The sequence below is a fragment of the Pongo abelii genome, chromosome 17, assembly GCF_028885655.2.
Source record: "Pongo abelii isolate AG06213 chromosome 17, NHGRI_mPonAbe1-v2.0_pri, whole genome shotgun sequence".
NCBI classification, from domain to species: domain Eukaryota; kingdom Metazoa; phylum Chordata; class Mammalia; order Primates; family Hominidae; genus Pongo; species Pongo abelii.
The window spans coordinates 23,296,653-23,322,038 of NC_072002.2; the positions used below are offsets into that span (position 1 = coordinate 23,296,653).

General features: G+C 41.2%; 1 protein-coding gene across 12 annotated transcripts in view; it reads right to left on the minus strand.

The window, feature by feature from the left end:
• Positions 1-25,386, minus strand: part of PIEZO2 (piezo type mechanosensitive ion channel component 2) — a 474,768-nt gene that overhangs the window by 388,989 nt on the left and 60,393 nt on the right. For all 12 annotated transcript variants that reach the window (XM_024235892.3, XM_063716831.1, XM_054538165.2 and 9 more), the window contains exon 2: positions 3,375-3,470. In XM_024235892.3, coding sequence (XP_024091660.3) covers positions 3,375-3,470 — 96 coding nt within the window. The remainder of the gene's footprint in view (positions 1-3,374; positions 3,471-25,386) is intronic.

Below are 25,386 nucleotides of genomic sequence, written 5' to 3' on the forward strand. Positions count from 1 at the left end.
ACACCAGTTAGAATGGCAATCATTAAAAAGTCAGGAAACAACAGGTGCTGGAGAAGATGTGGAGAAATAGGAACACTTTTACACTGTTGGTGGGACTGTAAACTAGTTCAACCATTGTGAAAGTCGGTGTGGCAACTCCTTAGGGATCTAGAACTAGAAATACCATTTGACACAGCAATCGCATTACTGGGTATATACCCAAAGGATTATAAATCATGCTGCTATAAAGACACATGCACACGTATGTTTATTGCAGCACTATTCACAATAGCAAAGACTTGGAACTAAACCAAATGTCCAACAATGATAGACCGGATTAAGAAAATGTGGCACATATACACCATGGAATACTATGCAGCTATAAAAAAGGATGAGTTCATGTCCTTTGTAGGGACATGGATGAAGCTGGAAACCATCATTCTCAGCAAACTATCGCAAGGACAAAAAACCAAACACCGCATGTTCTCACTCATAGGTGGGAATTGAACAATGAGAACACATGGACATAGGAAGGGAAACATCACACACTGGGGCCTGTTGTGGGGTGGGGGAAGGGGAGGGATAGCATTAGGAGATATACCTAATGTTAAATGACAAGTTAATGGGGGCAGCACACCAACATGGCTCATGTATACATATGTAACAAACCTGCACGTTGTGCACATGTAACCTAAAACTTAAAGTATAATAATAAAAAAAAGACTGCCCCAAGAATGACATCGAAGGACCACCTTCTAAGTTATGACACTAATATTCTCCACATCCTGGGCACCTACCTCTATGGATATACACATTGGAAAAATAGTCACACAAGAAAAAAACCTCATCAGACCAAATGGTGGGCAGAGGGCCATGGAGCCGTGCTTACATGTATGAATCCCACTTCCAGTTCAGGTGGGGTCTGCGTTAGTACATCCTGCCAGCAATACATGGTGGCCTAACAGGCTCCTAAGGCTGATTCAAACTTATTGTTTCAGGTGCAGGCTGCCTGGGAGCAGGGAGTGCAAGACTTGCTGACAGTCCCTTCGGTTTGCCAATGTACTTTCATACAATTCATAGAATGTGTATTAACACACACTGGAAAGTCTGAGTATGTTTGAACCTGAGTTTTCCCTAGAAAGCCATGCTGCATTCACTCTTCCAGGTCCATCATGCACCACACAGGACCTTGCACCACAAGTAATGTCTAACCGGGGTGTCTAATCTTTTGACTTCCCTGGCCACATTGGAAGAAGAAGAATTGTCTTGGGCCACATGTAACACTAACACTAATGATATCTGATGAGCAAAAAAAAAGTCCTCGCATAAATCTCATATTGTTTTAACAAACTTCGGAAATTTGTGTTGGGCCACATTCAAAACTGTCCTGGGTCCCAGGTTGGACAAGGTTGGTCTAACACAAGATGCCTCAAAACACAGATTTTAGAAAAGCATGTGTTCTGCCTACATGTTCAGAAAAAAATATGATATCCTTGCTTGGAGCCCCTCTGCAACTATATAAACAAACACATAAATGAGGTTATGTTGAATATCAGTCATGGTTCTTGGTGCTAAATGGAGAAAGAGGAAAATAAGTCATCTGAATGCTGCTTTCAGATGCTCACTGGAAGGATGTGTGTGGATTTTCCTTTCCAACTCCTTCTTCCCTCCTCTTTTACCACGAGCAGTGCCAACAGAAGCCTGTGCACATATTTGTGCTCTGTTTGTGCACTGACCTTGTAACACTTTGTTACTTCATGATATTTCTTTATGCAGAGAGGATTAAGTTTTTTCCTTTTGATTTTATGTTTCACCTATGATGTCCCTGATAGTGTCAGTCCCTGGCACATCTGAGTATGAACTGATGTCCATAAACCATCAACTGTTTGGCACGTCTGACATTGCTGCATATTCAGTGCTGGTTAGTTTGGGAAAAAGAAAAAGCCAGGGGTCGTCACAGAAGTATGTAGGGGGAAATCCCAGTTACTTGATTTCCAAATAAAACAGTAAAGGGCCACACTGATGTAAAAGTGATAGATAACTTAATTGGATATAAAAAGATAGTCATTTTTAAAGCACTTTATTGTGAATGCACACACAACCTTCTTTCTTTGAAAAAGGAGCTCCAAACCGTAGAATAGTAGTTGCCTGTATGCTATAATCTTGTTTCTCAGGCCAGAAACTATTCTGCTTATGCTAATTCCTTTAGGAATGAGGCTGTGGTGGGTGGGGTCCCATTAACAATCTATTTTTAGTTTTATAAGGATTTGCATAAACTCACATTTCTCTACCCTTTATATGCATTGTGTATTAAGGATTTAGGTGACTTAGAATTACTGTTATTTACAGACAGGAAAATCAACATGCCATCTGCAGTCATAACTACTATGATGAATGATCATAATATGCCTTATGAAGTTTACAGAGAATGAGGGAGAATGGGAAAGACAGAGTCATTATTTGTTGTTCTGTGTACACCGTGGTCTTTACTTCTTTTTCTAAAGAGTTCATCACTAACAAGGAAATCACCAATGACCTTTCCCACACCACTCCATAGATGGGGTCAAACAACTTTCTTTTCCTTTCATGTAAACATACGGCCATTGCACTCACCTATGACATTTGGCACAGGCCGTACTTCTCATAATGGTAGAGTTTTGAAAAAAAGACAATTTATTAAATTAACTCAGTGTGGTTTAATTTTAATACTTGTGACAGAACTTCAAGTTGAAAAATTCACAAACCAGAGCATGTTTCCTAATCAGAGCCTCAGAAATTATAGTTACCACTCTATATTCTATGCCTTCAGGTTCTTATAGAGTAACCAGAAAGGGAGATGAAGTGTTGCAGAAACACACTTGAGGAACTACATCTCCAAATCAAATTATTATCTTTCATTATGTTATTGAGACATATTTAAGAAACCTCAACTAATGTATGAAGTTATGGCTGGGACCAAGCTTCCTACCCCATTCTCCTGTAAATGGCTCAGAAATGTCAAATACTGCTCGGCCTCTTCCAATTGCCACCACACTCTCCCCACAACCCAAAAGACAAATGCATGTACCAATGTTGTCATGCCATTTGTCTTATTTTATTGACAACACTTTGAGTTAGTGTTAACTAGCCAAAACATTCCAGTGATACTGCCATGCTTACTATGAAGTCCTAATAGGGAATTTGTTAACTGTGTAAGTGACAAATATGCATCACAAACAACTTCTATACAGCTCTACTTAGTGTAGTTGTTAAAATGTTTGACACCCACTCCATGCCATACTAGCCCTGCTGCATAGATAACATCTCTGCCATTGGATAAAGGCCATCCCAAGGAGCCCAGCAAAATACATTCAGACTGTATAACTCTGTGTTATAGAATAACAAAATTCTCTTACCTTGCATCGTCGTTTTTGTTGGTTCTGAGAACAGAGGAATGAGCAAGAGGTAGATAAGGTAGACAAAAGAGAGCCCATTGTATCGGAATGCACATGCTGTGGGTGGGAAGAGAGAAGAGAGTGAGAAGTCATTAACAAAGGCAGGTTGACAAAACCAGGGGTACATAACAAAAGATAGTCTCAGATGTCACTGGATCAAACAGTGTCACTTCCTGAATAGATATGTCAATTAAAAAGTAATAAATTAGGTATTCATTCTATGTTCATCACTGTGTTGCACATGACAAGAAACAGATAATTAAAATACATCATCACTGGTCTTAAAATCTAGCCAAGAAATCTGAAGGTAAAACACAAAACTATTAAAAATAATAATAGCTACAATAATTTAAGGGATACATAGTATAAAAAGATGTAAATTGTGACACCAAACACATAAAATGTTATTGGGGGTGGACTATAAAAGTGCAGACTTTTTGTTTTTTTGTTTGTGACTGAGTTTTGCTCTGTCGCCCAGGCTGGAGTGCAGTGGCATGATCTCGGCTCACTGCAACCTCTGCCTCCTGGGTTCAAGTGATTCTCCTGCCTCAGCCTCCCAAGTAGCTGGAATTACAGGCGCACACCACCACGCCTGGCTAATTTTTATATTTTTAGTAGAGACGGGGTTTCGCCATGTTGGCCAGGCTGGTCTTGAACTCTTGACCTCAGGTAATCTGCCCACCTCAGCCTCCCAAAGTGATGGGATTACAGGCGTGAGCCACAGTGTCTGGCCTAGTGCAGACTTTTTGTATACGATTAAAGTTAAGTTGCTATCAGTTTAAAATACTCTGTGATACTATAAAATGCTTTATGTAAGCCTCATGGTCACCACAAAGCAAAAACCTATAGTAGATACAAAGTAGACAAAAAGTACAAAATCAAAGCACACCACTAGAGAAAATCACCAAATCACAAAGGAAGACAGCAAGAGAGAAAGATATGAACAAACTGAAGTACAAAACAATCTGAAAATAAACAAAATGACAGTAGTAAGTCCTTAGCTACCAATGATTACCTTAATACAATGTATATACTATTAGGTGATGGTTACACTAAAAGCCCAGACTTCACTACTAGGCAACATATCTATGTAACAAAACTGCACTTGTACCCCCTAAATATATAAAAATAAAAAAGAACATTTTTTTCCTCCATTAGGCCCTATTAGGCCAGTGAAATCTAGCAATAAAAGGCAAATGTAAGCATACTTTAAGAAAAAAAAAAATTGCCTTGAATGTAAATGGATTAAATTCTCCAATCAAAAGACATAGCTTAGATGAAAGAATTTTTTTGAAGACCCAAGTATATGCTGCCTGCAAGAAACTCACTTCACATTTAAGAATACACAGAGACTGAAGGTGAAAGGATGGAAAAAGATATTCTATGCAAATGAAAACCAAAAGACAGCAGGGATAGCTAGACTTATATCAGATAAAATAGACTTTAAGTTAAGAACTGTAAAATGAGACAAAGAAGTAGAGGGGTCAATTGTAATGGTTGTAAGTATATATGCGCCCAAGATTGGAACATCTACATATATAAAGCAAATATCAACAGATATAAATGAAGAGATAGACTATAATGTAATAATAGCAGGGACCTCAATATCCATTTTTACAAATGGACAGATTATCCAGACAGAAAATTAATAAGAAAACATCAGACTTAAACTACATTTTTGACCAAATGAACCTAACAGACACATACAGAACATTCTATCCAACAGCAGCAGAATACACATTCTTTTGTTTGTTTGTTTGTTTGTTTTGAGATGGAGTCTTGCTCTGTCCCCCAGGCTGGAGTGCAGTGGCATGATCTCAGCTCACTGCAAGCTCCACCTCCCGGGTTCACACCATTCTCCTGCCTCAGCCTCCCGAGTAACTGGGACTACAGGCATCCGCCACACACCTGGCTAATTTTTCATATCTTTAGTGGAGACGGGGTTTCACTGTGTTAGCCAGGATGGTCTCAATCTCCTGATCTCGTGATCCGCCTGCCTCAACCTCCCAAAGTGCTGGGATTACAGGTGTGAGCCAGCGCGCCCGGCAGAATACACATTCTTCTTAAGCATACATGGAGGATTCTCATAATAGAGCATATGTTAGGTCACAAAATAAGTCTCAACAATTTTAAGAAGACTGAAATCATATCAAGTGTCTTTTCCAACCACAATGGTACGAAACTAGAAATCAAAAACAGGAGGAATTTCAGAAAATTTGCAAATACATGGAAATTAAACAACACGCTCCTAAACAGTCAATGAGTCAAAGAAGAAAGTAAGTAAAAGGGAGATTAGAAAATACCTTGGGATTAGCAAAATTGGACACACAACATACCAAAACTTATGGAATCCAGGAAAAGCAGTTCTAAGAAAGAAGCTTATAGCAATAAATGCTTACATAAAAAAGAAGAAAGATCTCAAACAACCTAGCATTACACCTCAAGGAACAAGAAAAAGAAAAACTAACCAAGCCCAAAGTTAGTAGAAGGAAAGAAATAATAAAGATCAGAGCAGAAACAAATGAAATAGACACTAGAAAACCAATAGAAAAGGCCAACAAAACTATGAGTTGGTTTTTGGAAAAGAAATAAAATCCACAAACCTTAGACTCAGAAGAAGAGAGAAGATGCAAAAAATTAAGATCAGAAATGAGAGAGGAGACATTATCACTGATTTCACATGAATATAAAGGATTATAAGAGATTTCTATGAGCAATTATACATCAATAAACTGGATAACCTAGAAGAAATGAATAAATTCCTAGCAATATACAACCTACCATGATGGAATCATGAAGAAATAAAAAATCTGAGCAGACTAGTAAAAAGTAAGGAGATTGGAATCGGTGATAAAAAGTCTCCCCTCAAAAATAAATGAATAAATAAATAAAAGCCCAGGACCTGATGAATTCTACCAAACATTTAAGGGGAAATAATACCAATTCTTCTCAAATTCTTCCATGAAAATTAAAGAAGAGGGAATACTTGCAAAGTCATCCTATGTGGTCATCACTACCCTGATACCAAAACCAGACAAAGATAATACAAGGAAAGAAAATTACAGGCCAGTGTCCTTGATGAACATAGATGCACAAGTACTCAACAAAATGCAAGCAAACCCCACTCGGCAACGCATTAAAAGGCTCCTTCATCATGATCAAGTGGGCTTTATGCCAGGGATGCAAGAATGGTTCGACATACCTATAGCTGTCAATGTGATACACCACATTAACAGAATGAAGAACAAAAACCATATATCTTCTCAAAAGTGCCGAAAAACTATCTGACAAAATTCAACACCCTTCATGGTAAAAATTCTCAACAAATTACATATAGAAGAAATGGACTTCAACACAATAAAGGCCATATGTAACACACACACAGCTAATATCACACTCAGCAATGACAATTTAAAGCTTTTCTTTTAAGATCAGAAACAAGACAAGGATGCCTACTCTTGACACTTCTATTCAATGTGGTACGGGAAGTCCTAGATAGAGGAATTAGGCAAAAAAAAGAAATCAATACAACAAAATTGGAAAGGAAGAAGCAAAGCAAATTTGTCTGTTTGCAGATGACATGATCTTATATTAAGAAAACCCTAAAGATTCAACCAAAAAATTGTTAGAACTAATTAATTCAGTCAAGTTTCAAAATACAAAATCAACACAAGAAAATCAGTAGTATTTGCTATATGCTAACAATGAACTATCTGAAAAAGAAATTTTAAAAATCCCATTCACAATAGCTACAAATAATACTTAGAAATAAATCTAACCAAGGAGGTGAAAGACCTATAAACGGAAGAATATAAAACATTGATAATAGAAATTGAAGAAGACAAAAATACAGTCATGGACCTCTTAGAATCAGCACTATGCTCTGAGAAATGCATTGTTAGGTAGTTTTGTCCTTGTGGGAACTGTGTGCTTACATAAACAGAGATGGTATGCCCTACTGCACATCTAGAAAATATGGGGTAGCCTACTGCTCCTAGGCCAAAAACCTATGCAGCATATGTTACTGTGCTGAATACTATAGGCAACTGTAATGCAATGATAAAGATTTATGTATCTAAACATATCTAAATACAGAAAAAGTACAGTAAAAATATGGCACTATAATCTTAGGGGACCAACCCCACAGACTGTCAGCATTCCTGCTTGGTGACTATCAAGGGGCATGGAGATCAAGTCCTGAACAGAGATGTTAGTTGAAATAATAAGAAAAAATGAACTCTCTGAAGGAAAGAACACTAAAGAGAGGCATGAAGGAGGCAGGTGTTTGTCTTAGCTCTGCCTACATGTGGGATGAGAAGGGGCAAGCAAACTGGCAGGTAGGAAAGAAAAAAGCAGCAGAAAAATTCGAGATGGATATAAGAAAAACCAGGAAAGCCTAGCTTCACAAAGGGAAAGGTTTTCACAAAAGAAGTCCACTGCAATGGGGAGACTAGACTGTCGTGACTGCCGGTAAGGATGTCCTTGCAGGCCCTCGCAGAAGGGCTTCAGCCCAGAAGGAAGAAAGGAAGTCAACCTATGGAAGTGCAGTGAACGTGCTGCCACAAGCAGGAAGCTGGAAGCAAGAAGGGGAGGCCCGGGAGACTGAGCAGAGGATGCCAGGGAACAGACTGGGCCTAAGTGCTCCTGGTCACAGAAGTGCTGGGCATCAGGGACTAGGGCGCAGTCCAGGCTGAGGGGACACATCAGGATGCGAGTGGCGGGTACCCAGACAGGAAGACCAGATCAAGAAGCACTAATCCCAGAATGCGGACAACAGGAGCATAGCACACTCCAGCCAAGGGTCTGCATTAGAACCCGTGGTGCCTGCTTCCATGGCTGATTCTAGAAGTCAGCGAGGAAAGAAGCAAAATGCAATAAAGCAAAATGCATGGGAGAAGAGAACAGGAATCGAAAAGAAGTTCTTTTTATCCCAAAGGAGTCATGCACATATTTGTTGCTTTCTACACCACTCCCCACATCCCAACCTCCTTTCTTAAAGATTCAAAGCAAAAAGAAATGCTCACACCACAGACTGGAGTGACAGGCAAATACAGGTGATCTACAAGAACAAGAACAAGAACACAAGCTCGGATTCTCTTTCCAGCTGCTTTTTCTCTCCTGCTTATTTCTCGTCCAGAGTTGAAGTCTCTTATAAAACATTGTAGAGACATTTGGTCATTCATCTGCCAACAAACATGTAGTGAGCACACACTCTGTGATGGGCGTGGTCCCAGGTGTTTGGGCTACATCAGAGAGCAAAACGGAAATGAGAGATCGTGCCCTGCCTTTGGGAGCTGACATTCTGGTGGGGAGACAGTAGTGAACAATGGGCATAGTCAAAGGCAAAGCATGTGGTATGTTGGAAAGGAAGTGCTATGTCCACAAGAAGTCCAGCCAGAGAAGGGAAGGCCGCAGCCTAGGGGAAGGGAGGCTTGCAGGGGAAAGTGAGGTTGAAGCCCAGAGGTGAGGCAGGTGATGAGCTGACTGAGTGATTCCTGTCAATTCCCGTAGGAGAAGCACTCAGGCAAAGTGGAAGCAAGCCCGACCCCTCCAACTCGCCGAAGACAGCCCCAAAGAGCCCAGTGTGCAAGCAGAGGCCTCCAGGAGGCCGGATCATGCCAGGCCTTGCAAGGGCTCCAGGGACTTTGGTTTTCCCTCTGAGTGGCCATGGAAGTGATCATTCTTCCCCTGGGTTTGGGGCTGCCTGGCTCCTGCTCTGCTAGCAGCTCCAATTTCCCACCTGTGCCCATCCTGTGCTCCATGCTACTGCAAAACTACATCACCTGCATCTGCCCTGTCCTTTCTGCATCAGGCATCTTCCTGCACAGCTCACATGCTTCCCCTCCTGGAAGCTGTCCAGGACCATACCCTCCTCCAAATGAGATTTCTTAGTCCCTGGTGCCCCCTCAAGCATATGTCTCATCCAGCACCCCTTGCATGTACTTCTACGTCAGTGGGGCCCTTCAGGGTAGGGTAGAACCTTTGTTATCTCTGTCTTCTCCATACTCATTACTGTATCTGCTCCAGAGTAGGGGATCATGCTTACAAAACAAATGAATGAATAAAAACAAAATGAAAACAACTTGAGGACATCTAAAAGAAGCCACAGGGTATCAAGGTATGCAGAATTTCTGGTGGCAATAAAAACACCCCAACTGACATGGCCCCCAAATAAAAATGTAATAAATAGAACATTTCCCTTTTTTTTTAGCCTAGGTGAGATTTTTTAATGTTAATCCATGTTGGACATAAAATTACCTAATTCTGTGAATTTCTGGGTCAAAAGAAAAATAAAAGTCGTTCGTATGATTGCACCATCTTAAAGACCATGCATAGTGCATATAACTATTCATTTATGTTAGTAATAGCTCATACTAATGTGCTTACTGTGTGTCAAGCCCGGATCTATGCATTTCATGTCAATTAACTCTTGTGGTTATTATCATCATTTTACAAAGTCTTTTATTTCTTTTTACATGTGAAGAAGCAGGCCCAGTGGGTACAGCTATGTAGCCTGGCTGAGGTTTGCACCCCTGCAGTTGGGATCCTGAGTCTGTGCTGTCTTCAAGAAGCGCATGACCTCACCACCTTACCACATCCTTATTCTGTGTATCTTTCCCACCAGTTAAATGTCAGGGGCTCAGTAAGGCCAAGGCCGGGCTAGGATTACAGGTGTGAGCCACCGCCCCCAGGCAACAACTGCTTCTTTATCAAATGTGATATTGCCTCAGACCCCTTCGCACACCCTCTGCACTTAGCACAGGGCTCTCTGTGAACAGGATGGCAAATGCTCTGTGTGTATGTTGTTGTTTCAAACTTTTATAACTTTGCTATGTAAGGCTTTATATTATTTGCAATCAAAATACATATATTAAGGAAGATTTCCTATGATTAACTTCGGAGGCGGGAGAACAGAGCCTGGTCTTGGTTTCCCACATCACAACCTTTTAGTTGCCATTATTTATAGCAAAGTCCAACAAGCTATGGAGAGGACAAGGGTGGCCCAGGGTGGTGGGCAGGCTCTAAAACCATCCCCAGTGGTCCCCATCTCCTTGTGTTCACATCCATTTGTGCAATCACCTCTTCTTGAGTGTGGGCTGTACCTAGAGACTCACTTATAAAGAACAGAATACAGTAAAAGTATTGGGGCACCACTTCCACAGCTAAGCTACAAAAGGGCTAAGTCTTGTCTTGAGCATCCCCTCTCCCTTGCTCACCCTGCGGGAAGCCAGCTGCCATGCTACATGTGTCCTGCAGAGAGGCCCGTATGGCAAAGGACTGAGGTTTCCACCCAAAAGCTACCCGAGTCAGCTTGGACGCAGGTCCTGCTCTGACAACGTGCTCATTCGAGTGTCCCTGGATTGCAGCTGCAAGAGACGCTGCGTCAGAGGATCCAGCCAAGCCACACCTGAAGTCCTGCCTCCTAAGAACTCTGAGACGGTGTTTATTGTGTTAAGCTGCTAAATGTATGCAGCAATTTGTATGCAGCAATAGATAACTAGTGCACAAACTAAAAAATAAATAAAATAAATAAAAAATAAACCACCTCCAAAAATCCGGCTTCACTTACTTTTCATTTGAAATCATCCCATTTGACCAATGACAGTCACAATTTTACTTGATGTATGTGAAGATGCTACCCAAAAGTTACCCAAAACTACGAGTGCTTTAAATGCTATTATTTAAGTGAGTTATCTCCATCTAGGGCAAAATATGCCTTTGAACTTGGCAATATGGCACATTCAAGCTAGAAAGGACTTAGAAGGCAAATAACAACTGCTTCTTTTTTTTTTTTTTTTTTTTTTTTTTTTTTTTTTTGAGACAGAGTCTGGCTCTGTCGCCCAGGCTGGAGTGCAGTGGCACAATCTCGGCTCACTGCAACCTCTACCTCTTGGGTTCAAGTCATTCTCCTGCCTCAGCCTCCTGAGTAGATGGGACAACAGGCGCATGCCACCATGCCCAGCTAATTTTTTGTATTTTTAGTAGAGATGGGGTTTCACTGTATTAGCCAGGATGGCCTTGAACTCCTGACCTCATGATCCGCCCGCCTCAGCCTCCCAAAGTGCTAGGATTACAGGCGTGAGCCACCGCGCCCATCCAAAAACTGGGCCTTTGTTATTAGCCTTTGTTCAAGATCTGGAGACATTTAAAGCACATTCATTCCTTTTCATAACGAGCGATCATATTTTCGCTGCACAATGTCCCCTGATACCCCACCTTTCTTGGTGCATTCTCAGGGAGCTGTACTTCATCCTCTGGCAGCAACAATGTTACCGTTGACAGAACAACAAAAATGCAGGTCAATGTGTTTAAAGGAAAAAGATTATTTGCTTTAGCTAAGGTGCTTTAGCACTGTAGTTTCCACTATTTGTACCTGGTTTTAACCATCCAAAATTATACAACAGCTGACAGTAATTCCCCAAACAAAAGACCTTGCCAGGCCTGAAGAACTCACAATCAAAAACTGAGATAACAAGTTATCAAGTGAAGTGCTTTATGAACATTAATACTGCCGTGTGAATCGTAAACACTTGGACTTGCCTCATTCATGAGTTTTATTTTCTAAAGATGAAAGATGGTATGCAATTTGGAAAAAACTCAAGAAGTAGGAAAAATGATCGATTTGACTTTGACAACTTACAATGCGTCACTAGACAAAGGGGGAAAATCTCCCGCAAATATGAAATGGTTAATGTGGCCACATAGCATTTGTAAAATACTTGTGTTGCAATAGATATAGAATAATTTTCCTGTTACTACACTATGATCACAGAGAGGTTTACGCACACTTTAATTTACCATCCTATAGTAGCTCAAGGCAGTAATTTTAGATTATGCTATTAAAGGTAAGTGCTCTCAGAGCTGAATTTTTGGCAAGATGTGCCCTCCCAGTTCCTTTATGCCTTTAGCAAGGCCAAACAAGGTCTCACTTTTAATGGCCTAGGCAACAGTGCCTTAAATGTTTAGAACCTCCATTTCTACTAAGTGTGTTTTCAATGCTCTTTATTGCCTCAAGGAGCTTTGTTTATTTTAACAGTTGCCACAGCAGTAGATAGGTAAACATTACTCCGAATAAGCAACTTTAAAACCAACTGACAAAACAGTTCTGTCGGTCCAGGAATTCTAGAAATTGTTTGTATCTTTAATAATTTTCTTTCTGTACTCTGAAGCAATTGATTGCTTTTAAAAGGACATTCTTTCAAAATTATGGTTATTTTATGAATAGAAAAAAAGAGAAATAGCTGCAAAGTATTTACAACAGAGCAGGAAAAAAAATTAAACAACCGTAGATTTTTTTCCTGAGGAAGCAAACCTGTCAAAGAAATGAGAGAAAGGAAAAAGGCTGTTATGTCACCTGATTCATTGTCTATCAGTGTAGAATTCTTTCCCCCATTATCTACTCTGTGTTTTACATCCGGTTGAAACCGTAAATGTCTCAAACGGTGATGCTTTAGAGCAGCAGACAGTCGAGACAAGAACATTCTCTTCCTCTCCCCCTCTAGTCTCACCTCCGTGCCCACTGGCGGTCTTGTCCCAGGTGCTTCCTACAGAAAGTTACAAAAATTATTTCTTCAAGGACAATGCCAGTCTCTCCCACCACCATTCAGAAAGGCAAGACATATGCTTACATACGTATTCTTATCATGTAGCACCTGCGTCAGATTCTTTACGCACACCAAAACACATATGTGCGACAGGAAAGGCTAATAGAGATATATTTCTTTTTTTTTTTTTTTTTTGAGAGTCTCGCTCTGTCACCCAGGCTGGAGTGCAGTGGTGCGATCTCTGCTCACTGCAAGCTCTGCCTCCCGGGTTCACGCCATTCTCCTGCCTCAGCCTCCCGAGTAGCTGGGACTACAGGTGCCTGCCACCACGCCCGGCAAATTTGTATTTTTAGTAGAGACGGGGTTTCACTGTGTTAGCCAGGATGGCCTCGATCTCCTGACCTTGTGAGCCGCCCGCCTCGGCCTCCCAAAGTGCTGGGATTACAGGCGTGAGCCACCGCGCCTGGCGTACAGATATATTTCAAATAAGAAAATATGCTCTCCCATTTAGTCATGTTTTAACATTACATTTTTATCCTGAAATGTGTGAAGGCTGACATTGCTGCAGTGTGTCAGCACAACGCTGAACTGATCAGTCAAGTATTCCTCACACTTCAAGAAAGAGAAACACAGAAACATTGTATTCTACATTAATTTCATTAAATAAATTATTTAAAAGAATGTGATTTTAGGGTAAAGCCTAAAGGAAAACAAGACTTTTACAAGATAATAGATTATAAGGACTTGTATTAGAAAATCATAACTACTACTCGATTTCCTAAAATATTGAAACCAATCTAAGGAAAAAATCCAGTAAAACCATCTTATTTACAAAGGAAAAAAGACTTTGGTCTGAATTTTCTGCTTTTTCCAAACAACTGGAGATACTATATTTAAACTATGAGTTGGAACAGATGATTACTAACATCTTAGTTTGTTTTTTTTGGCCATTAGTTTAAAAATTTGTTGCCTTTTAATTTAGTATACAAAGGTAGGATTCTGTTATCTATGTTAACATATACACTTATCAGATCAAATATTAGCAACAGTATTAAGCAGTACATATATAATTTCATATCATATATTAGTAACAGTACATATATAATTTCATATCAAATATTAGTAACAGTATCAAACAGTATGTCATATCAAATATTAATAACAGTATTAAAAGTTTCACTGAGTTTTCTAAACTCATCTTGACTGAACACAGTTTGCATAATTTTAAAGAAAGAATAGCAGTGCTTCTTCCTCCTTTGAAATATCTTTCAATATGTTCTTCATCATCTTACAAGAGCACCCATACAAAGTTGTACTTAAAACCCAAATCCTTGTGTTCAAGTTTGGCCATGTTTATCTTCCATAATTGTCTCTGATCTGAGAGAATAGCACCACACATTGCCTCTCATAATTGCAAATGAGGAAATAAAGCTTTTCTGCTCATACATAATTTCTTAAACTATCAGACAAATTATACTTGAAATTAGACCTATTTCATTATGAATATAAAGAGTCCTTCATTGAAATCCACAGTTCCTAAGCCTACCAAAATAAAACTTGCTCTCTTACCATTATGATGAATAAGAATAATTAGAGGGCCAACTGGGAGCTAAGAACAGGTCAAATATTAAAACTGCTTATTAGCCTGCTCATCTTAGTGGCTTTGTCATCTATGGAAGTGAAGAGTTAGCATTTGTAGACTGGAGGACTTGGTAGCTTGCTTTGGTTTGTGTCATGGTATTTGCTGATTTAGAAATCACTAATCAGGCCAGGTGTGGTGGCTCATGCCTGCAATCCCAGCACTTTGGGAGGCAGAGGCAGGAGGATTGCTTGAGACCAGGAATTTGAGACCAACCTGGGCAACATAGTGAGACCCCCATCTCCACACGAAAAAAGAAAAAACTAGCTGGGCATGGTGGCGCATGCCTGTAGTCCCAGCTACTCTACGTGGGAGACTGAGGTGGGAGGATTGCTTGAGCCCAGGAGTTCGAGGCTGCAGTGAGCTGTGATCACACCACTGCACTCCAGCCTGTTTCAGAAGTTCTCTCTTTATAGATTCATAGAGATTTCAAGTTTGGGAAGTTGTTCCTCCATTTTCATTCATATCAGTACTTTTAAACTTTGAACCACTGACCTTGGTAGTTCTATATGTCAAAAACAGGTAGATATTAACACGTTCAGTTCAACATAAAATAAAGTGGGAATGGCTTACTAGACTGTGTTACAAAGTAGAACATAAGTGTCATTTTTCATGTTCAAAAACAAGAGAAACCAGTTTCAATCTTATTCAGTCCCCTGACATTCAAATGCCAAATGCTCATCCCTAAGCAACTGGAAACAGCAATGGAAAAAGGGGTGACAGCCAAGGCCAGAATACACACACATACACGCAAAAACACACGCACACACACACACACACCCCACACACACATACACACCACACACAAACACAAACATACACACACACACAAACACATACACATATACACACCACACACACACATACACACACCACACACACATACACACACACAAACTTGTATGGGCTTTATGTAAGCGGCAGTGGCTTTTTGTAACAGGATTAATTTACTGCCTGCCACAGTTTCCTACTTTCAAGAACTTAGTAAAAATAGAATTTTTTGTAGAGTTTTACTGTAAACTTTAGAATATTCTATATTATTCTTGGCAGCATCCCCCTTGGACTGAGGTGTGCATTAACATGAAAAGAAATCAATTCAACTAACTATAATGCAGTCCTATTTCTTCTATCTCCAGTACATGATGCGACCCAACATTACATCTTAACAACTAATACGGCCGTAAATTGATTAAAATTACTGTTTTATCTTGATGAATTTACTTTGACATTGTCTGCTTCTTCCTGGGAACATCCTCTTCCCTGACATATATGGAACTATCGCTATTGCTTTCAAATATTTCTGTTGCTAGAGAAGTAGACACACCTTTTATGGCATGAATTCAGCCTTGGACTATGTCTGGGGATTATGCTTATGATACCATACTAATGAGACACATGCGGCCTCTGACCACAGTGTGAAAACCTCGCTCCCAGAGCAACATCCAAATAGCAATGAACTGGATGAATGCCTCAAAATGAACCTCTTTTGCCAGATCTCTTCAGTCTCTACCTACTCAGCGTCTTTGGCCTTACATTTCGTGGAATCACAGAGTCTGTGTTACTGAGAATGGAGAGGGGTGAAAAGAAACCTTGCAGGGACCAGTCTAAAGAGATGTTTCCCAGGCTGCCTCAGCCTTCTGCTCTATTACCCTTCTTTTCAGTCTACACCACAGCTTCATACCTTAGAAAGTTATGGTAGTTAAAAAATTGCTGGTGGCATTCTTTATTCAGAAAATTAGAGTAAGCATTCCAATAACATTTTTGAGCTCACTATAGGTGTTTCCATCAGCTCATGAACTTGAGATTGTTTGATTTTGTGATCACTAGACTTAAAAAATCTCAGATCTCCTAAACCCAGGCATAGACGTTGTTTCACTTTCCCTGGCCCATCGTTCCACCATATATTTACTAAATGGTGCATAATATTTCACAACTCTCCCTGCTTTCTCCTAAAGTGAGGCTGCTTTGGTGTCAGCGTCTACCTCCAAAAAGTAGGTATGACTCAAGAGCCCCTGTGAGTTAAGATGGATGGTGTAAGTCAAAATTCCATAGAGGCTAAGTTAACCTCCACAAATATCTTTGCTAGACCACTTGGCAAACTTTTACTGGGGGACAGGTAGGTTACAGAACCCACCACTCTTGGCCTATCACTTGAAAAAGTCAAGCAACAATGCACCCTTTTAAATGCATCTCCAATTCTAGCCAAACTCCCCTATTAGTGATTCCTCAAATATGTTTATCAGCAGGCCCTAGGCCACTTTGGAACAGGGGCTGTTTCCTGTTCATTACTGATTACTCCAGTCTCTACTCCGTTTCTGCACACAGTAAGCATTCAGTAAATATTTACTCAAAGAATAAATTAATTCCTGCCTGATTCTTTGCCAACCTGGAATGCCCTCTGCCCAACAGTAAACCATAAATTCATAAGCATCCTTCAAATTAGCTCAAATGTTTGTCTCCTCCCTCAGAATGCCCTCATAACCTGAAAGAAAAGTAACATTTTCTGAATCAAAAAGCATGTCTACCAATAAAGGAATAATTCAGTAAGGATTATCATGCAATGGAATTCTGTGCAACAGTTACAAAGAATGACTGTTGCAGTGTGCACGGGCATGGAATGATGTTCACAATGTCAAATTGTTTATAGTAGGACTGACCTATTAGGTAGACACAGTCAAAATCCACCATGTAGAGGAAGTAAGGCTCAGAAGGACGCATACATTGTCCAGTGTCAAGGAAAAACTGGGAACTAATCCCAGTCAGGCTGTCTCCAGATCCCCACTCCTAACCACTGCACTCTGCTACCTCTCTCATCTACACAGGAAACACCTATAAAAATAACAGACTATTAACAGTAGTTGCTTCTAAGAAGAACTGAAGGACGGAAAACTGTGGCTTTTTATCTTTATCATGTTAAAGTTTTTCATGATGTCTATGTGTATATTTTGTATTTAAAAAATAAAATTAAATCCAAGGAAAAAGTTGTCTCTTCCACCTCAGAATACCCATAGCATTTTGGTTTTAACACTCTTACGACATCATTACATATGGCCTTGTAGAATTTCACCGTCTATACATGCTACTTCCTTGATTAGATTGTAACCCCCTTAAGAGTAGGGCTTTGCCACTGCTGTGTCCTCAGAGAACCTAGCATAGTGCCTTGCACATAATAAGCCTGTAATGATGATGCAGAATGAATAAAGGAATAAAGGGGTTACCTTCCTTGGCCCTCAAAAACAGAGGCATCAGGCCGGGTGCGGGGCTCATGCCTATAATCCCAGCACTTTGGGAGGCCAAGGCAGGCAGATCATGAGGTCAGGAGACCAAGACTATCCTGCCCAACATGGTGAAACCCCATCTCTACTAAAAATACAAAAATTAGCCAGGTGTGGTGGCATGTGCCTGTAGTCCCAGGTACTCGAGAGGCTGAGGCAGGAGAATCGCTTGAACTCGGGAGGCGGAGGTCACAGTGAGCCAAGATCGTGCCACTGCACTCCAGCCTGGCGACAGAGCAAGGCTCTGTCACAAAAAAAAAAAAAAAAAAAAAAAGCAGAGCTATCAGAGAAAAGTTATCACACCTGACCAATGGAGTCAATGTCCAATATCTTCACCAAATTGGTTATTCTGCAACATACCATCTGGCTAACATAATGACATGGCTACAATAACAATATTAAAAAGGAATTTGATGAAAGTGCTGGAAAAATAATATTTGGGTAATAATTTCCACTTAGGCATCCAGAAAGAGGCAAGAAACAAGAAAATTTCCTGAGTCATGAACCTCTTTCTGTCACAAGAACTTAAGCCCAGGGAGGTTCTTTTGAAAGGCAACGGTGTGTGAAGCTAAGCTCCAAGACCTAACCATGTTTTTCTTACAAATACATTCAATGCAAATTCTATTTAACCACAGCAGATGCTTTGAGGCTTTGGTCAGCTTGCAGGGGTAAGAAAGATATTTATTAACCACATATACAAAGAAAATGGAAAAATACACTTTCCAATGCTCATCATTAGGAAACATGGAAGTTCATCGCATGAGTCCCATTGGGCAGCCAGAAGAAGAGGAAATCAAAATTGTAATCCCAGTCAAGCTGTGTTAAGCAAGTCCATTGATATCCTAAGCCTCAAGGTAACTTCATAAAAATGGAACTAAACCATGTATAATTTTTTTAAACATTAATAAAAGCTGGTTCCATCAGAAGTGCTTAACTAACACATGGGATGCATTGCCATGATTTCACTGACCTCCTGAACCATCCTGAGGGCACTTCTCAGCCAGAGGGACCGAGTTCCCAGCGCTAACCCAGCATGATCTGTGGGCCAGGCTTGGATGCCTAGCTCGGGGGGCTCTGTGCAGAGGAAGCAAAGAAAAACTCTGAACTGAGACCAAAAGTTTCCCATTGGCCATTTGAAAGCAAACGCACCCTACTCAACTCAACTTCTTTTTTTTTTTTTTTTTTTTTTTTTGAGATGGAGTCTTGCTCTGTCGCCCAGGCTGGAGTGCAGTGGCGTGATCTCAGCTTACTGCAATCTCCACCTCCTAGGTTTAAGCGATTCTCCTGTCTCAGCCTCATGAGTAGCTGGGACTACAGGCACATGCCACCACGCCCAGTTAATTTGTGTATTTTTAGTAGAGACAGGGTTTCACCATATTTGTCAGGCTGGTCTCGAACTCCTGACCTCAGATGATCCACCCGCCTCAGCCTCCCAAAGTGCTGGGATTACAGGCGTGAGCCACCGCGCCCAGCCTCAACTTCAGTTCTTTTTCTTTCTCCTGCAGACAAAAATGGGGAGGAAACTTTCAAAACTAAACTTGAACAGTTTGGGGTGGGGTAAATTGTATGCTGCAGCTACTTTGTCAGTAAGACCTAACATAGGAAATCTAATTAAGACTTTATATTGACAACTTAATTAGGATGGCAAGGGAAAGGAAATATGTATGACAAATACTAATTTTCTTCTACTCGAATATATATATCATTTTAAGGTTGTTTCATATATATTTTTTCTTTTTTTTTGAGACTGAGTCTTGCTCTGTCGCCCAGGCTGGAGTGCAATGGCACGATCTCAGCTCACTGCAAGCTCCGCCTCCAGGGTTCATGCCATTCTCCTGCCTCAGCCTCCTGAGTAGCTGGGACTACAGGCGCCTGCCACCATGCCCAGCTAATTTTTTTCATTTTTAGTAGAGACGGGGTTTCACTGTGTTAGCCAGGATGGTCTCGATCTCCTGACCTTGTGATCTGCCCGCCTTGGCCTCCCAAAGTGCTGGGATTACAGGCGTGATGTTTCATATATTTTCAAAACTTGGTTAGCCCTTCCTTGGAACAAATGAATCCTGAGAAACAAATAATTCTTAATGTTTTTTCTCAGAAAAAGAACTAGAGTATATGTGTGTATCTGTGAGTGTGTGTTTCCTCTGCTATCATCTGAAACATGTTAATTTTTGTTGCAGATTGCCCAGAATTACAACCCGGAAACCAAAGTAAAGCAAACTGCAGTCTTCTCAGTTTTCTTTAAAAAGTACACCCTGGGACCTCAAAATGCCTCTCTCCAGATTGTAATGAGGGACATTTCAAAGGAAAAGACCACAATCTGATTCTATCATATTATATTAAACACATAGGATGCGGGAATGCCAACCGCACCTGACTGATGGAATCGGCAGCATCCTGTGAGTAGGAGGTGGCACCACCTTTCACAGAAGTTGCCCTTATGGATGTGGATGTCACCTCTTGATTCCGCAGAGTTCATTTGGGCCGCTGCTTACGGTTCTGGGTGGCCATGGGATTCCCACGCTAAGCATCCAACATTGTTCTCTACCTTTGCGTACCTTGCCTGAAGCTGGTATAAAGACAGACTTCTCTTAGGCAAATGTGAATATGCTGATTTTACAGATGAAGACTAAAGGGCCAAATGACTTAAATGTTTTAACTTCATTTTATGTCCCGCTACTCTAAAAAGCTACTTTGTGGTTTTTTATGATAAGAGAGAAATATTTGTATTCACTTAGAGGCCAGGATCAGAATTTCTCTCAGAAGAGGAACTATATTTGTTTGGATGTTTTCCTTGGTAAATTCTTGGGGTAGAATGAGAGATCCAAAGGAGTCCAGGTAAGGGTAAAAATGCTCTCCTCCAGGGAATGATGCTGGCTGTGGCTTCGGGAAATGGAGGGGTACTAGAGAGAGGAGAAGCCTGAACACAAAGGGGGAGCCACTCAGGTGGTGCCAGCCCTGCAGGGCACGGTGTGGGCTCTTCCTGTGACATGCAGAACTTCGAAAGTTACTCATGAAAGGCTTGGTGCAAGAGTCTGAGGGCACAGAGTTTTGCCTTTAATCCGATGTGGGGCAGAATCATTTAGGACACTTAGTAAGAATCCTCAGGCAGAAGACTTAGAGAATTTGCAGAAACTGTCCTGAGATCTCTAGGCTCTCCGAGGCTAGAGGCGCAACTAAGGTTCAAGGAACAGGAAAGCTTCATGTGACAGCCAGCTGTATAATTGTTTGATATCAAAACAACCAGTCTCTTTAGTCAATTTTAATTAAATAATCAATTCAATTAAGAGAAAGGAGAGGGCCAGGAGCGGGGGCTCATGCCTGTCATCCCAGCACTTTGGGAGGCCAAGGCGGGCTGACCAACTGAGATCAGGAGTTCAAGACCAGCCTGGCCAACATGGCGAAACCCTGTCTCTACTAAAAATACAAAAATTAGCCAGGCATGGTGGTGGGTCCCAGCTACTCGGGAGGCTGAGGCAGGAGAATCACTTGAACCTGGGGGGTGGAGGCTGCAGTGAGCCAAGATCACATCATTTTACTCCAGCCAGCCTGGGCAAAAGAGTGAAACTCCGTCTCAAAAAGAAAAAAAAAAAAAGAGAGAGAGAGAGAAAGGAGAGGCAGGAAAGGGACCCTACTTATTTGATATCTGGTAGAATTAAATGTTTTCCTTATCATCCTTTGTTGAATCTATCAAATTTTGTAGGGCATGTGCCGGGTGCCACGGGTAGCAACCTGCTAGCGCTGTTAGGCTACAAGCCCTTCTTTCAGGTAAGTTCCAGTACAGTCCTGTGAAGTAGGAACTGGCATCATTCTTCTTTCAGGGAAGGAAGAAACAAGAGATAAAAGAGATCAAGTGATCCCAGGAGGAGTGGGTTGTGTAGCCAGAATGCAAAGCTCCAGCCCTTGCCATGGAGGCCCCCTTTCCTCACCTCCCACGGGCTTCCTCCTGTCTCGTCCCTCCCGCTTGAATACATGGAGTTGGTTTCAGTGTGGATCCCCATGTGATTTGATTTGATTTACCCTTAGCAACTTTGATCCTGCTTTTGTTTGCTATTTGCTTTACCAAGAACTCCATTTCAACAGTTTCAGATGATGAAAACTCCACCAAACATCATCCCACCAGCACATTAGAGCTTCTCAGTTGTGAATTTCAGGAGATGAGGTTTGAGACACGACAGAAGGAAACACTGCTCCCAGGATCAGCTTTCTAGTACAGAAGTGTGGCCAGGCCCCTCCTTTGCCTCAACAAGTTGTTAGAGACTAATGGTAATAACAATTATTGCAGTAAACCGATTCTGTCACCTATCAGCTGTCCTTATGTCAGACACTTCACACCATTTGGCTCTTTGGTTCATCTGCTTCACCTTCACCTGGAAGGTGGCTGCCATGGAGCAGACCTGTGAAAAACAGCTGCTAAGTAAATGAGTGAATAACGGAATGAATTAACACATGAATATATTTGTTTCGTTTTCACAAAGTTCCACAAGGTATTGTCATTTTTATTTTCAAGATGAACATAAGAGGACTCAGAAAGGATAAATATTTTGCCCCAAGTATTATCGGTAGCTAGATCTCCTAGATCACAGTCCCAAGAATCAAAACTGGACCAGCCTGACTCAATTTCAGACTCCTCCTGGTTCCTCACAGTGACTCTCCTCAACCCCAGCTACCCGGCCCCAGCATTCCAGACCCTTTAAAATCTGGACACCCCATCTCTCACGCATCAGGCCTCACCACGACAGACTCCAGTCACCTGCTTGCCCTTCCTAAGACACTTCAATATCTTTCATTCCTCCTTTCCTTTTGATGTGCTGCCTAATTTCCTGGAATATTTCTCCTCTTCCTTCCCCCTGTAACGTATCAGGCAAAATGCAGCTCCAAGCTAATTTGCTGACCAAGCTTCTCCACCCAGCCCTTGCCACATCCAACTCCTATTTAGGGGGCTCTTAGTACACACAGGTTTTAGTGTTTGATGTTTAGATTGTTCATTGGCAATAAACTAAAAGCCAGTACTCCTATCTTGATCAATTATGAAATGGATCTCCTACCCTTCCTTCCTCCTGAGTCCCCTTCTCCCTTATCTATTAAGGCTGCAATTTCCTAGACGTTAACTGGAAGCTAAATATGGAACAGCAGATATCACTATGAAAATATAGAAAAAAATTTTTTTAAAGCTTACTTAAATTGTAATGCTTACTGGCACTCAAAAAGTGCTACTTTGGGAAGAAAGGAAAAAAAACGGAAAGAGTGGAAGAGAGAGTCAGAGAAAAAAAGGGAGGTAGGGGGTATAATGGAAACCCTAATGGTACATGTGGTCATCTGAAGCCTGTGTACTACCCAGGACAGACACTATAAATTAATCCTCCTGTATTTCCAGCATCAAGTAAAATATCCTGACATAGAGTGAGTGATCAATAAATATATGTTGTATGTAATTGAATTGACATGACATACAAAAAATTATATTTATAGTGGCATACAAAGAATTTTAGAAATTGATATGTCAGCAATGGGTAATATTAAAATTATTGGTGTCATAAAAATTAATGTGAAGCTGACTTTTTAAAACGGCGTCTTATTTATCCTAATGATACGAAAATTCAACATAGAAATCTCAAAACAGGGCCGGGCCCAGTGGCTCACGCCTGAAATCCCAGCACTTCGGTAGGCTGAGGCTGGCAGATCATGAGGTCAGGAGATTGAGACCATCCTGGCTAACACAATGAAACCCCGTCTCTACTAAAAATACAAAAAATTAGCCGGGCGTGGTGCGGGCGCCTGTAGTCCCAGCTACTCGGGAGGCTGAGGCAGGAGAATGGCGTGAACATGGGAGGCGGATCTTGCAGTGAGCCGAGATCGCGCCACTGCACTCCAGCCTGGGCGACAGAGCGAGACTCCGTCTCAAAAAAAAAAAAAAAGGTTCTTTAAGTCTCAAAACAGGCTAAAGAGGCTGATAAATAAGTGCAAAGCATACAGGAGGAAAATTATGTTGTTATGAAATATCCACACAAATTTACAAATTTGTCAGGACTTATTCTGAAGGAATTGATAGATATGAAAAACACTATTATATTGTAATAATGGATCCCTGCTGCTCCAGCCAAACTTTCTTACAATAAAAAAGAGACAAATAAATAATTTCAGTTTTGTTTTTTAACAGGAAGAGGAGCTAAAAATGTCATATTTAAAGGAAACAGGCTTTTTAATTCAAAATCGTTCCTCAACCTCCAAGGTTTTTTTCCCCAGAAAACGAAATGCCTGTCATGTATGTTTTAGAGTAAAATGAGTGGCCAATCCCATGTGTAACATGGCAAGAAATTGGCCAAATCCACCTGCTATGGTCTAAATGTTTGTGTCCCCCCAAAATTCCTATGTTGAATCCTAATCCTCAAAGTGATGGTGTTAGGTGGAGCTGTTGGGAGGTGATGAGGTCATACGCGCGGAGCCCTTGTGAGTGGGATACGTGCCCTTATAAAAGAGACTCCAGGGGACTCCCTTTTTCCACCCTGTGAGGACACAGCAAGAGGGGGCTGTCTATGAACTAGGAAATGGACTCTCACCAGACACTGAATCGACTGGTGTCTATACCTCAGGCTTCCCAGCCAGAAGTGTGAGAAAGAAATGTCTGTTGTTTATAAGCTGCTCAGTCTTTGAAATTTACTTACAGAGGCAGGAACAGACAATGACACCACCCTCAGTGTCATTTCCATCCCTGAGCACTGTCAGATCTTGGCTCATGCTAGCCCAGGGCCAGTCCACCTTCTCTGCAGGCAGCATCCCCTGTAACATAAGCATCTCTCTCCCAAGCAATGCACTTGGCTTTTCTTCATTTTAATCTAAATATATTTATCTGAGTATAGATAATAAAAATATTTTTCCTTTGCAAATGAGTAAGAACACAGTGTGTGGTTCTCAAGAAGCTTATGACCTCAGTGTCCAGTGGGAAGATCAGCTTTAAGCTCTAGTGTTTCCTGTGAACACCGATAATTTTATTTCCCACCTTGTTTATGTGCCCCTTAACATCATCTAATCACTCTGCATTTTCCTTCCCTCCCTTATTCTTTCCACAGTTTTTCATCAAGATCAACTAAAATCCTCATTTCAGGTTTTCACACGTGCTTCTGTCTACCTCTGTAAAGTTTTCAACTTTCTCCAAGGGAAGCTACTCCAGCATTTGAATCAAGGCACGCCAATCAAGTGGGCTTGTGCACTGCACAGGCTGAGCACGGTGCCCGCTTTTCCTCCTGCCACCCTCCAAGCACTCACAGAACTTCAGGCACAACAGCCTGCTTGCAGTCCCTGCTGCTTTTGCTTCATTTCTGTTTCTCTGTTCACCTTCAAATGAAGAATGCTTCTTCCTACATTTCCTTTGTGATGCCACTCAGATATCTCCTTCCAGAAGGCACTGCTTGGACGCAGAATGCTGAGGGAGGCACTTCCTTGTCTCTGCTCCCCCTGGACCTTAGGCAGACCTCAATGTATACTTGGGACACTTGAACTATTTGGTTACAAGTCTT